The 12,295-nt window shown below is 42.6% G+C and overlaps 1 protein-coding gene and 1 long non-coding RNA gene across 7 annotated transcripts; both read right to left on the bottom strand.

The window, feature by feature from the left end:
* LOC8084144 lies at nucleotides 110-7,989 on the bottom strand. Its single transcript, XM_021451559.1, has 12 exons — nucleotides 7,834-7,989; nucleotides 7,641-7,691; nucleotides 7,447-7,563; nucleotides 6,911-6,993; nucleotides 6,643-6,822; nucleotides 6,402-6,506; nucleotides 5,472-6,307; nucleotides 5,245-5,385; nucleotides 5,091-5,159; nucleotides 3,989-5,017; nucleotides 550-3,018; nucleotides 110-455 (listed from the first exon to the last, which is right to left on the bottom strand). The coding sequence occupies exons 7-11, from the start codon at nucleotides 5,998-6,000 to the stop codon at nucleotides 641-643; spliced, it is 4,146 nt and encodes a 1,381-aa protein (XP_021307234.1). The 5' UTR covers nucleotides 6,001-6,307; nucleotides 6,402-6,506; nucleotides 6,643-6,822; nucleotides 6,911-6,993; nucleotides 7,447-7,563; nucleotides 7,641-7,691; nucleotides 7,834-7,989; the 3' UTR covers nucleotides 110-455; nucleotides 550-640.
* On the bottom strand, nucleotides 9,593-12,146 carry LOC110431865. 6 transcript variants are annotated; one of them, XR_002449337.1, is made up of 5 exons: nucleotides 11,766-12,146; nucleotides 11,198-11,637; nucleotides 10,999-11,033; nucleotides 10,441-10,518; nucleotides 9,593-9,792 (listed from the first exon to the last, which is right to left on the bottom strand). It is a non-coding gene; the product is annotated as an uncharacterized LOC110431865 (long non-coding RNA). The 6 variants fall into 6 exon arrangements; XR_002449338.1 differs by having other exon boundaries at nucleotides 11,488-11,637; XR_002449334.1 differs by having other exon boundaries at nucleotides 10,999-11,637.

Raw genomic sequence — 12,295 nt, 5'->3', positions numbered from 1 at the left:
TGTTGATGAGCCAATCATTCACACGACAATTCGCTTAGACTATTTTAATAGTACTTTTAGTAAATAAACTAGGTAGCGTGCCCGTGCGTTGCTACGGGATAGCTAACATTTTTTATTAAAAATACACGTATCGCACAATAAGATAATAATATTATAATAAAACTTAAATACCAGCTATAAAGTGATATTTATCTTAAAGAAGCAAAGTTTCTGAACTCAAACATAGTCACGGAGAGCATGATGTTATAAGTCACAAATTCTACTTTATAGACCTTTCGGTGATACGACCAAGATAATGTTTAATATCGGCAGGAAGAAATCTTCGATATCCATTTCTTTCGTGCGCTAGTAAATCCACAAATAAGTTTCGCCGCATCTCCATACCATCCTGTCACACATTTGAGTATATGTATAGAACATCTCCCTGTAGAGTCTGATAAGCCAATTGAAAATACCTAAGAACAACAAATATAGAGATAGTGAGATATTATTTGTGCAAAACAATATGAATTACAAAAATACAATTATGAGTTAGTAAAGTAATGTTACCTCATCTATGGCGTTAGGACCTCCTTATATACAATATTTTTTGTGAAAGTTCCATCCGTTGTTAGGGTCTTCTTATCCTTATCTTTTTTATTTAATAACACATTCTTAGGCTTTTTTCCCATGGTATTTTTTTAGCATTTTTCTTCTCTATATTTTTTGCCTCCTCCTCTTGTGCCTCTGCATCAGCTGGTAGGGCCAGGATCTTAATATTTGTTCTTGATGTGGCTCTAGACATCGCAACGTACAACTGGCCGTGAGAGAAGACCGGTGCAGGCAGGTACACACCCACATTCGGGATGGTTTGGCCCTGTGACTTGTTGACCGTCATGGCAAAGCTCAGCCTGATAGGAAACTGCTTTCTCTTAAACTGGAATGGGAACATCTCATCATCAGACGGGCATAACGGTATTCGAGGAAGGAATACCCGCTTCCCAGCATGCTGCCCGACAACGATTTCAGCGTCGATTGTATTTCTTCGGAACCCCCGTACCACCAACCTTGTACCATTGCATAACCCATTGGCGGGGTCAATATTCCTAAGCAATATGACAGGACACCCGAGCTTGAGCTTCAAGACATGTGGTGGCAGCCCGTTGGGGGTCAGGCTATTAAGAAACTCCGATGGATAGTAATTATGTGGATCATCTACCGCGGTGTCAAAACTATGATACACCGTCTCACCACCTTGGAACATATCAATCATTTTCATATTGATCATGTCCACCCAATCATTGCGTGTAGATAAAATCGCTCTGGTGGTGATGTAGTCTTTGTCCGCCATGTTTGCATTCAGATTTGGGAAGATGCTGTCAATCAGACTATGAAGATCTTTCTCGGCATCACCAGAGTACGGGATACAGATCTCATCTGGAATACGAACATTGCCATCTCCGTTAACCTCTTCCGTTCCACCACCAATGCGCAACAAATAATCCGCAAACCACGGATCACTCTGAGCCCTCATGTTGCGAACGAGCTTTAGGTGGCGCATGGATTCCCAAAGATACGACCTTCGTAGAGAAGCACCGACTATTTGAGCCCTAGATCCTTTCCGCACAACAGGGAGGACTTGTCTGAAATCCCCACCAAGGACAACAGTCTTCCCACCAAAGGGTAGGTGTGATCGACCCATGATATCACGTAGGCTATTGTCTAGTGCTTCCAAATTTTGCCTCTTTGTCATAGATGCCTCGTCCCAAATTATGAGAGCTGCTTGCTGCAACAACTTGGCAGTACCACTCTGTTTCGTGAAGCTACAACAACCGCCCTCTTGAAGAGTTAGGGGTATCTTGAAACGCGAGTGGGCTGTCCTCCCACCTGGCATTATGGCCGCTGCGACCCCAGATGTAGCTGTGGCAACGGCAAGCTTATCCTGGCTACGTAGTTTTGCGAGCAGTGCCCTATACAAAAATGTCTTTCCTGTCCCACCAGGTCCATCCACAAAGAATAGCCCACCTTGTTTGCTATAGACAGCTGCCATTATCTCATTGTAGGCAGACTTTTGCTCGACGTTGAGTGAGTCACACAATAGCACATCTTGAGGATTCTGCTCAACGCTAGCTTCCTCAAATATCTCACGAGGTATATGGCTGGCATCATCATATGAGTGATCAATATCTGGAAGAGGAAATGACCTTATGTCCTTTCCCATAGACTGCAACATGTTTCTAATGTCTATCAAAACCATTTGTTGCACGAGATCTGAGGATGGATTATTGCGGCTATAGTCCTCTGACATTGCATCGTAGTGTTTTGTCCACAACCCCATCACATCATGCGGTTCACAGAATACCAATATTGTTGCAAATAGCCTTCTTAGAGAGCTAGGCATCTCGAACAAAGTAGCTTCCGTTAGACATTCATCTAGGGTATTATCCTCTTCGATTAGACCCCTCCTTTCTGCAGCTTCACGAAACGAAGGTAGTAGCACCCCATCAATTGTCCTGAGGTGTTCATATGAGGTAGCACCAACAACATTGTTCAAGAGAACACGAAGAAAGTAGCGTTCACCCTCGGCAGGATGGGCCGAGATGACTCTACCAATTTGGAAAACAGAGTTTTTCCTTTTTTGCCAGAATTTACCATCAGACTGCCAGGTAAAATACTCTGGGAAGTCTCGATATAAGATTTTGCGAGCTTCCTCATCATGCCTGTTTGCATCGAAGTATGCTGTCAACATTGACTCTTCTACACCTGGCCTATTAACGATCTTTTCGACCTTGTCCCGTTTATGAAATGCCACCATGTGCATGTCGGGTAGATGAAGTTGCAGCTGCTGTACTGGCGGATGGTTCTTGCTCAAGTCGAAGCCATATATCCTCCATAGTGCTTCTGGAGGCGTCACCCAACGGGCGTCTCTATACTGTTTGATCTCATCAATGTTTCCTTTCCCGTCCTCTTTGTCGGTCTCCCTCATCACAACTGATGCCCTATCATGTCCCTTGTATATGTACTTGAACAAATACTTTACTGATTTAATGCTCCCACAAGCCTCAACGTTTATATGGCAGTTGAAGGTACGAAGCAAGCAAGGGTTGTAAGGCACAACCCATTGATTGTCCAAGTAGTGGCCTCGAACTTTTAGCATGCGACCATCATTGCGTCGCCGATAGATGGGGTATGAATCCTTTCCCTGTGATGTTGCCTCACAGAATGGTCGTGGGTAATGGTTCTTGCATGACCCACGGCCAGCCGTGCACGGACAGGATGGATTAAGCGTCCCGCAAGGACCATGCATCATATGCTTCGTGACCATCTTGTATAGCTCAGGGTATTTTTTCTTATTTGGTAGCTCTGCACTAATGATCATGTCATATTGCTCGGGACATGTGAGCTTGTACTTTCGTTCCATTATTAGCAAGAAGTGTGCATGCGGCAATCCCCTCTTTTGGAACTCTACTACATATACGTAGGCCTTCACCTTACCAAGTATGTCTTTTTCCATCAACATTTTTCTCATTGCATCCAACTTTGCTCTGAAGACCCGTGTGACGAGATCTGGGCGGTCCTGTGGTGTCTGGCCTGGGTAAAGTTCATTCTTGATCTCATCCCAATTAGGGTTGCATGTCATTGTGAGAAAGATATCAGGTTTACCATACTTTCGAACCAGAGCCATTGCATCCATGTATCGACGCCTCATGTCACGGGGTCCTCCGATGAATGACGAAGACAACACAGTACGCCGTCCAACATTCTCAGCAGACCCTTCACCCGAATGCATGCTATCCACGAGGCCTTGGTATAGGTCAGCCCTCAATGTATCCTGATTGTTCCTCATGTAGTCTAAACGTGAGCTCTCAATCTTGATATAGGTGTCGACGGCAAACTGCTGGAAAAGGCGTCGGCCATAGAGTATAGGATTAAATATCCCTGGCCGCATCTGAAACTTGTAGCAATAGTAGTCGCGTACTGAGACACATATATTTGAAACAGGTTCTACAGAGAGACATTGTTTGAATTAGTATCATGAGTTTGCAGAAAGAGTTTACTTTGCATAATTGAAAAAAGATCAATTTACCTCCATCGTCGTCACCATTCTCAGCACGCCTTTTACGGGTTGCTCGAGCTCGATCAATTTGAGCCATAGTTACACCCACTTTTGGAATGCAATTGTGCCACCCGAGCTCACCCTTTGGAAAGAACAACGGGTATGATAGTGAGTCGTAGCATGCATTATATGAGCGGATGCCATGTATAGACCGATCCTTCCCTTGGAGGAGAACACTATGCTCGAATTGGCCATGACGCTCACTACCCTCAACCCATACGGCGGCCACCTCTGATGTCAACGGCACATTATATGTTCTTTGATCAAGGCGTTGGTCAAGGTTCAGCTCAACTCGGTAATCCTCGAGGTTTTCAACATGACCCATACTCCTTAGTTGCTGAGAGTAAGGATTCCCTTCAAGGATCCCAACCAATTGTTGTATAACTTCTCTATCTTTTTGGGCGCATTGCTCACGACACTTGCTCATGCGATGCTCGAGGGATGGGTCGTCATCATAAAAATAAAGTTCGAGGTGTCTTTTTTCGACACCCTCCTCTTTACCAAATGATCGTATGTTATGGTAAATCTGACCATGGGCACGAAATGTGTAGACACCACAGATTCGCATGTTAGTGGTGATACGATCCAGGTGGCAGTACAAAGACGTGAAAGAGAAGTGGCCGTTGAAGTATCTGATGTTTGCACGAAAGTGCCTAGCATCAGCGTCCGAGCTTGACCACAACCTCATGAGCTCTGGTGGTGTCTCAGGACTTGAAAGATGAATCTTTCCACCCCTACAACAGAATCCGGGGGGTTCGCCATCAAATTTCTTTGCGTTACAGTGCTTGCAGTTCGGCACCGAGGGTAACATGTGCGACTCTGATGGGACATTAGCATAGACCCGGTCATATGGATCTGGGACATCAGGCTCATGATTCTCTTGCTCATATGTGTCGACATCGGTTCCCTCATCCTCGTCTTCTAAAAAAAAGTTCACGTGTTACGTGTTGAAAGAAAATTTATGAATTAAACTTTTTACTGTTACGCAATGTACCTTGACCGGCGAAAAAGTATGCCTCATCCTCTTCCTCGTCCTCCTCAAATATGACATCTTCGTCATAGTCTGTTTAACATGGCCACATATATGTTGAAAGAAATATTATGGCATATAAACACAAGAAAGAGATAAAATGTAATAAAGAAAATACCATCCTCGACCATAGAGTCTGATGTATGATCTTGTGCACTATATGGAGGCATTGAAGAGGTACCGTCAGCTACAGACGGTTGTGTTTGTGTGCCTATACAATTATTAGGTGCTTGAATTGGAGTTTGTTGGGTGACACCATCTGTAGTAAGAGAAAGTATGACGTTTTGTAATATGTTAGCGAAGGTAAAAAATCTTCCTAATATATGGTCGAGGAAGGTTCATTACCGTTGCAAACAACACTCGGTTGAGTCAGTCCGTTCGAATCGTTGCATTTTCCATCCGCACACCCTCTAGCCCTTCCTCCAATGTTTGCTTCAAAAACCCGATTGCGACGGGATAGAAGGGCATTTCTCTCGCCATTGGTCACTCGATGTCTATGTATGGTCTGTGCCGCTACCAATTCAGGGGTCTCGACTTCTGGATTTTGAACTACAGTTGGTGCAATGTGGACAGGCGTGCCACCGAATTCAGGTATTTCCATATCATCTAAAGGCGCTTCAGGCGATTGAGGTGAAGCACGGAAAACAATTTGAGGGTTGAAGTGAGGGCTCTCCATAGCAATTGAGTCCAGATGCAAACTGTTGGACCGATTTTCCCTCACCATCCTATTGTAGTTTTTCTTGCTCTCTTTTCGTTTCTCCTTCTTTTCTTGTGGAGTCATTTGCAGTTTTCTTGCAGCGGCTATCCGTGCATTTTTTGCCGCATACGAGTCACGTCGTCTCTTATTTATTAGCACCTTTTGTTCAGGAGACATTGCAGCCCTTCGTGCTCTATCTAGCTCGCGCTTACGCTCTTTTAGACACGTGACAATGTCCTTGATGGGACTGGATGTATTGACAACACCTATATATAATAAAAAAAAGTATGATTTCCAATCTATTATAGAGGTACATTAATTCCGTGTTACATTGTCATGAATGGCAATTGGGTTGGCCACTCTATTTTTTCTTCTCAAATAGATAACATTAATAAAAAAAATAATGTACCTGGGTTTAGATCAGGTGATGCAGCAGTCAAGTCAAGCATGCCACTTTGATCTACACATCTATCGGAGTAATTATCTACATATATATATAATAATATTAAATTAACCTTGGCCTTACCATCATACAAACACAAGAAAAAAAATTAATCAGTAAAAAAACAAAATGATACATGTGTTTTCTTTATCACTCGGCATGGGTTTATATGAATTGTCTCGATGTAGCCAGTCACTATCTTCATAGCCATTGGTGTTTTCCGTGGTTGATTTAAATCCATCTGGTACAACATAATTATATTCTAAATAAGCAAACAAATGACTAATACAAGTAGGTGATATACAATACTATGTCTCACATAAACGAAAAAAATGGTAATACAAAAATCAAAAACGGAAAATTAGAATACGGTGGACCTCTGGACCCAGCAGCTAGTGAAGTTTCTGCCTTTTTTTGATGATATTTTTCTCTACGTTTTTTATTTTTTTCATCCCTTTGTTCTTGAGTCATTGTTGCATGTCTTGCCTTTTCTCTTTCCCTTTTACGTTGCACACGTTCATCAGCTTGCACTTGTGAATTTGATGTTGTATGAACAGCTGTTTGAAAATAAGTTCATACAAATTTACTTAATCACCACCAATAATACAAGTGAAAGTGTGTTTGGAAAAATATATGAACAATTACCTCCATTAATGGAGTTTGTCAAGTCTGCAAATGGCGTACGACCTTCATTGTTTTGTATAGGTTCCATTATGAACAATCTCTTCCTGATACCAAATGATAGAAATTAGATGCTCTAGCTTTCCCAAAGAAGGAATACTCTTGAGCTAGACGAAAACACATCATTCAACATGTTTTGATTTACGAGCCGGACCTTATAAAGAGCAATATGGGTCTATTTGGATCTAGAGGGCTAACAGACATGGTTGAGTAAGAGCAAAAAAAAATTCAGAATTGGCATTGTGACAAGGTCGGAGTATAAAGCAATCAACCATAGACATGTAATAGCAAAAAAGAAAGTAAGAGCAAAAATAAATAAATGACCAGCAAGTATGATTCTATTTTAAGAGAATTGTAAGCCAAATACCTGATTAAATGTTTAACAATCATAAATCAAAACGACCAGTTATAATTTAATATTTTCAAAACCAATTGAACCTAAGATGGTTGGAACACCTGAACATGACAACATGTGTTTTATGAGGTGATAACGGTAATACCTTGGCTCTTTGGAAGTGGTTCGATTGCCTTATGTGCTAACCTGACAAGACAAGCTGCCCTTCGACCAACTTGACAACTTCAAGTGCGCAAAGTAGCTTAAATAACAGCAATGCAAACTGAAAATGACAAGAGCTTGAGCAATGAAGAATGTGCATGGAAGTCCTCTGAAAAGGGTAATTGGTAATGTACGTACCTGTTTCCTCCTTGCTTTCTCTCTTTGCTTAGATGAACAAGCTAATAGTATCTGCCAATGGTTTGACAAAGAGACCAGTCTGGTGAACAATATTTTTTTTCAGGGAATAAAGGCCTACCAGTCAAGATCTTTGCAAAAATGCTTCACCCTGAATTTTCAAAATGCACAGAAATTCATTAGAAAATTTGCTTACCTTTATTGTTTTATACTGGAGTCCTCCAATAGTAGTTTTCTAGCTCTTATAATCTGCAGTGCATAAATAAAGCATGTACATATTAGTAATTTTACTAACTCCACAAATAGTAGAACACATTGTATTGATCATAGACCGTAACAACAGCTGCAGTTTAATAAGTTCTGTGGGTTCAAAGAATTTTCTAATGAGTTTTGAGCACAGTCCAGCAGCCAGTAAAATATATTAATATGTTGGCTCTGCCCTGAAGATCATATAGCAAAATTGGATATGTATTGTTATCAAATAAACTTCACTTTTCATGATGCCTATGTTGACTTATACCACTCCAATCTTATTTCGAGAAGTTGTCTGAACAGCAGTGTACATTGTGCGCAGAGAATATTTCGAGAAGTTTGTGGCATCCCAGAACCTAAACTGCAAAAGTAAACCTTTTCTAATTGATATCCCAAAATACAGAAGCAATTGCATTGATGCAGCAGTAGTCGTATTATCATTCATTACCACAAAATAAGTGCTGAGCCAATGAGTGGAACAAAGTCAGCTTCTATATTAGGCACAAAAGTAGCCCAGTGCCTGGCCAAAAGGGGTGACTGCAGTAGCCCACTCCAAAAGGCATATATTTTTGACTGGGCTGATGACTCCAGTAATGATGAATGCACAACCATTATGATTTCCAGGAAAAAAAAAGGATCCATGCTAATACTCAAGCAAAGAATTTGACCTCCCAGACCATTGTTGGTTCCATAACAGATGTAATGGTCGTGACTCAGGCTTGAATTCTTTTAAGAAGCCAGAGCCTGTTGGTTCTACTTATGATTTATATGATGCATATGATATTGGGCCATGTACTCAGATGGCAGCTGAAGCCATGGAAGCATTGTCCAATGCATCAACTGTAAATTAGGCGAGGAATGACTTGAAGAAAATAAATAAACAACAGGTATAAGAGGGCAATTAATTAAGGAAACTCATGGTTGTAGTTTCTGTTTTCACTATTCAGTAGTGGTGCCCACCTTGATAATATATTTCCTTAGTTGGAGTAGTGGTTCATCGGGACAGTAACAGATCGAGAACTGACTAAATCGTGATAGAATGGGATTAATGAAGAAAGGACAGTGCACACAAGAAAATAAACCAGAGATTAGGATGGACCTCGGTGCCTATGCGTGGCCTTCAACGCTCATCAACAATGCGTGTTGCCGCTACCGCTCGGCTTACGCGATGTCGTCGCCACTCCTAGGTCTTGTTTGTTCCCCACTGGCAATCTGTGATGGCGCAGCTTCCCCTCACGGCGACACCCTCAGCAACGGCAGCGACTGCCCGAGTTCCGCGTGGGAGAGATGGCCGGTGATGTGGGCCGGTGATGGTCGGAGTATAAAGCAACCAACCATAGACAGGTAATAGCAAAAAAGAAAGTAAGAGCAAAAAGCAATAAATGACCAACAAGTGTTCATTCTATTTTAAGAGAATTGTAAGCCAAATACTTCACAAATGCAACTGAACAAACTTCCTAAGCATCATGAGCTCTTCCCCCCTAAGCATGACCTCTCTCTCCATAAGTAAGAAAGGCTCTAGTCACTGTTTGGCTATTTCAAGAAATGTGTATCTCCAAATAACAGAGACAATTGTCACAACACATTGTGCAGTGAAAAAGGAAATTAATCGTTGATTGTGCAAATGCGTTGTAAATTGCTTCTCTCTGTTTCACAGATGCAGACAACACATTGAGCTAACTAATATGTTGGACTCACGATCATCTCCAACAACACAACAAAGGTAAGATTAATTACACAACAAAGTTAGGGTTGGCCGATTTTGCACAGCAGGAAGCAAAAAGAAGGGGGTTGGAACACCTGGTATCAGCAATGGTTGAGCGGATGTGGCATTGGTCCTCGATGGCGGCGTGGTAGTGGACCTTGGTGGCGATGTTCCAGCTCTCTGGTAGTATGGTCAGGCCTGAAAAGATACTACAATAATGTGAAGCACATAATAGCTATACTGCCTGTTTTAGAATTAACAATTTTCAAGTAGCCATTCAGTCAAAAAAGAAAGTAAAAGGAAAATAAATGTATATACATTATTGCTATTATTTCACCAATGCATGCATGAGAAAGCAACACATCCAAGATCCATCCACTGGTAACACAAAGCAGCAATTGGAGATAGTGGGATACGAATTTCAACTATCATAGTTTGTTAAAAAAAATGTTTCTAAAGCAAACAAGAGAAAATGTCACAGAAAACAGCCAGCATTAAATCCTGCATTTCTCTTGTAGGAAAGAGCTCAAGAGTTGTGGTGGAAACCATGTGATCACTTCCATATCACACAGTCACCTCGCTTTCCAAATCCATCACTAATCCAGAACAAAACAGACTGCAGCCAGATGGATCCAGAAAAACAGAACCAGTGCAAAGAGCGATGCAACATACAAAAGGATAAAAAACAGAACTGCTTGGAGGAAGACAGAAGCAAAAGACCAACAATGGAATATGCAGTCCAGACCCTCCTGTCAGCTAATGACTGAATGGTCAAACAAAACATATGCTAGAACAACTTCATTGAGTTCACAATTTACTTCTAGATGGAAAAAAGAAGCAAAATACCAACACTCCAGGCCCTCCTAACAGTTGATATGGATGGTAAGAAGTTCCGGTTTGGGTGCTGACACTGATGTAAATTATCTGTAAGAGCATCTCCAAGAGATTAGCCAAAAACAATAGCCAAATTTACTGATTTAGCTACTCTCTAAAATAGATTTGACAAAAAAATATTAGAGTACTCCAAGAGACTCTGTAAAGGATGGCTAGTGAGGTAGGCTATCCAAAAGTAGAGAGCGAATAAGGTGGGATGGAGAGCTACTAAATTTAAAGAGTCGTTTACAAAGTCTGTTAGAAACGTTTTTCCTTTAACAATAGCTAAATTTATCTTTAGAAAATGATTTGGTTAATCTCTTGGAGATGCTCTAAACAGTATGCATTTGAATTTGCCACTATATGATGCAGCTATATCTATGGTGCATTTCAGCGATATATCTATGGTGCATTTCAGCGATATATCTATGGTGCAGCTACAAGAGCTAAAGTGACACTTAATTAAATGATATTCAGCAGAATAAATGATGAAATAAACTCATGCTCATATTGAATTTGTAGGATTCACACCTCCAATAATTTTTCTTCAGGTTCAGCCTCTTGAACTACAGAAAAAAAGACCATCAGCAAAATGGACTGCAGAAAAAAAACACTCAGTCATTGAAACCCCTGATGTGCCCTAAGCAATTGAAGCAAAGATCCCTCAACTTTCTTCTTACTTTTAGAATTGGACAGATCGGATACAACACCACAATTTCTACAGACTTACCAGACATAGGTAAACACCAAAATTAATTAGTGTCATCTGGAATGCAAGACTTGCCTCAAGCACAGGCTCTGCGACTTCCTCATACACAAGTTTGTGTCTAGCTAATTTGTAGGATTTACAACTATAGAAAATAAGACCATCAATATAATCGACTGCAGAAAAAACACTTTTATACACTTCAAGCAATTGCCTTGACTGATGCTAGCTGCAGCTAGCGATTCATAGTAGAAAAATAATATCCATGTGCTCGGTTTCAGAAAACAGGAAGGGGAGAGAAGGGGTACGAATACCTGGTGGGTGTTGGCCGCCGCCGGCGGGTATACGATGCCTCTAGCACCACCCTATCGATGATGCCCTAAGACGCTGCATCCGCCGCATCACTTCAACTTGAGACGCGTAGATCTTGGGTCCGACACTTCAAACGCCGCTTTGCCCCGTCCCTGCCACGGCTCACGATGCCCGCCGCAGCAGCGTGGTTATGGTTAGGGTGTGGGCGAGGGCCGAGGGCGACGCCACCACCAGCGTGTGCAATGGAGACGATGACAACGAATGCGAGGGCGAGCGGTACCACTGTGAGGGTGAGGGCGAGCAGAGGAGATTGCAGAGGGGAGAGACGACGTGACGGCGGTGGCTTCTGCGGGCGAACGTGGGTTGGTGAGGCGGCGCCGAGGAGGATCTGGGAGGGGAGCGTCGACGAGGATCTGGGAGGGGGCGCCGAGGAGGATTTGGGAGCGGGGCTCCGAGCAGGATACGGGAGGGCCGAGGAGTATCTGGGAGGGGGGGCTCTGCGTCGACGCGGATCTGGGAGGGACGGAGGGGGCGGCGAGGAGAGGCGGATTTGGGAGCGGGGCTCCGAGCGGAAGAGAGAGCCGGGCGGGATGCGCGTCGCAGGGGCAGGACGAAACCGCGAGAGAAGAATGTCGCACGAAAAGTTTGTCCACGTTTTGGTCTTTTTAGTTGTAATTGTATGTATATATATAGGAGAGTAGGAGATAGTATTTTTTCTCGTAATAACCTACAGTCCAGTTCTGTTGCACAGACGCTCGAGCCGTACGGACTACGGAGTCGTGTGCCGCCGCGTGCGAGTCGACTCCATCC

The sequence above is a fragment of the Sorghum bicolor genome, chromosome 1, assembly GCF_000003195.3.
Source record: "Sorghum bicolor cultivar BTx623 chromosome 1, Sorghum_bicolor_NCBIv3, whole genome shotgun sequence".
Lineage (NCBI taxonomy): Eukaryota > Viridiplantae > Streptophyta > Magnoliopsida > Poales > Poaceae > Sorghum > Sorghum bicolor.
This window is presented reverse-complemented; position numbering and strand designations above follow the sequence as displayed.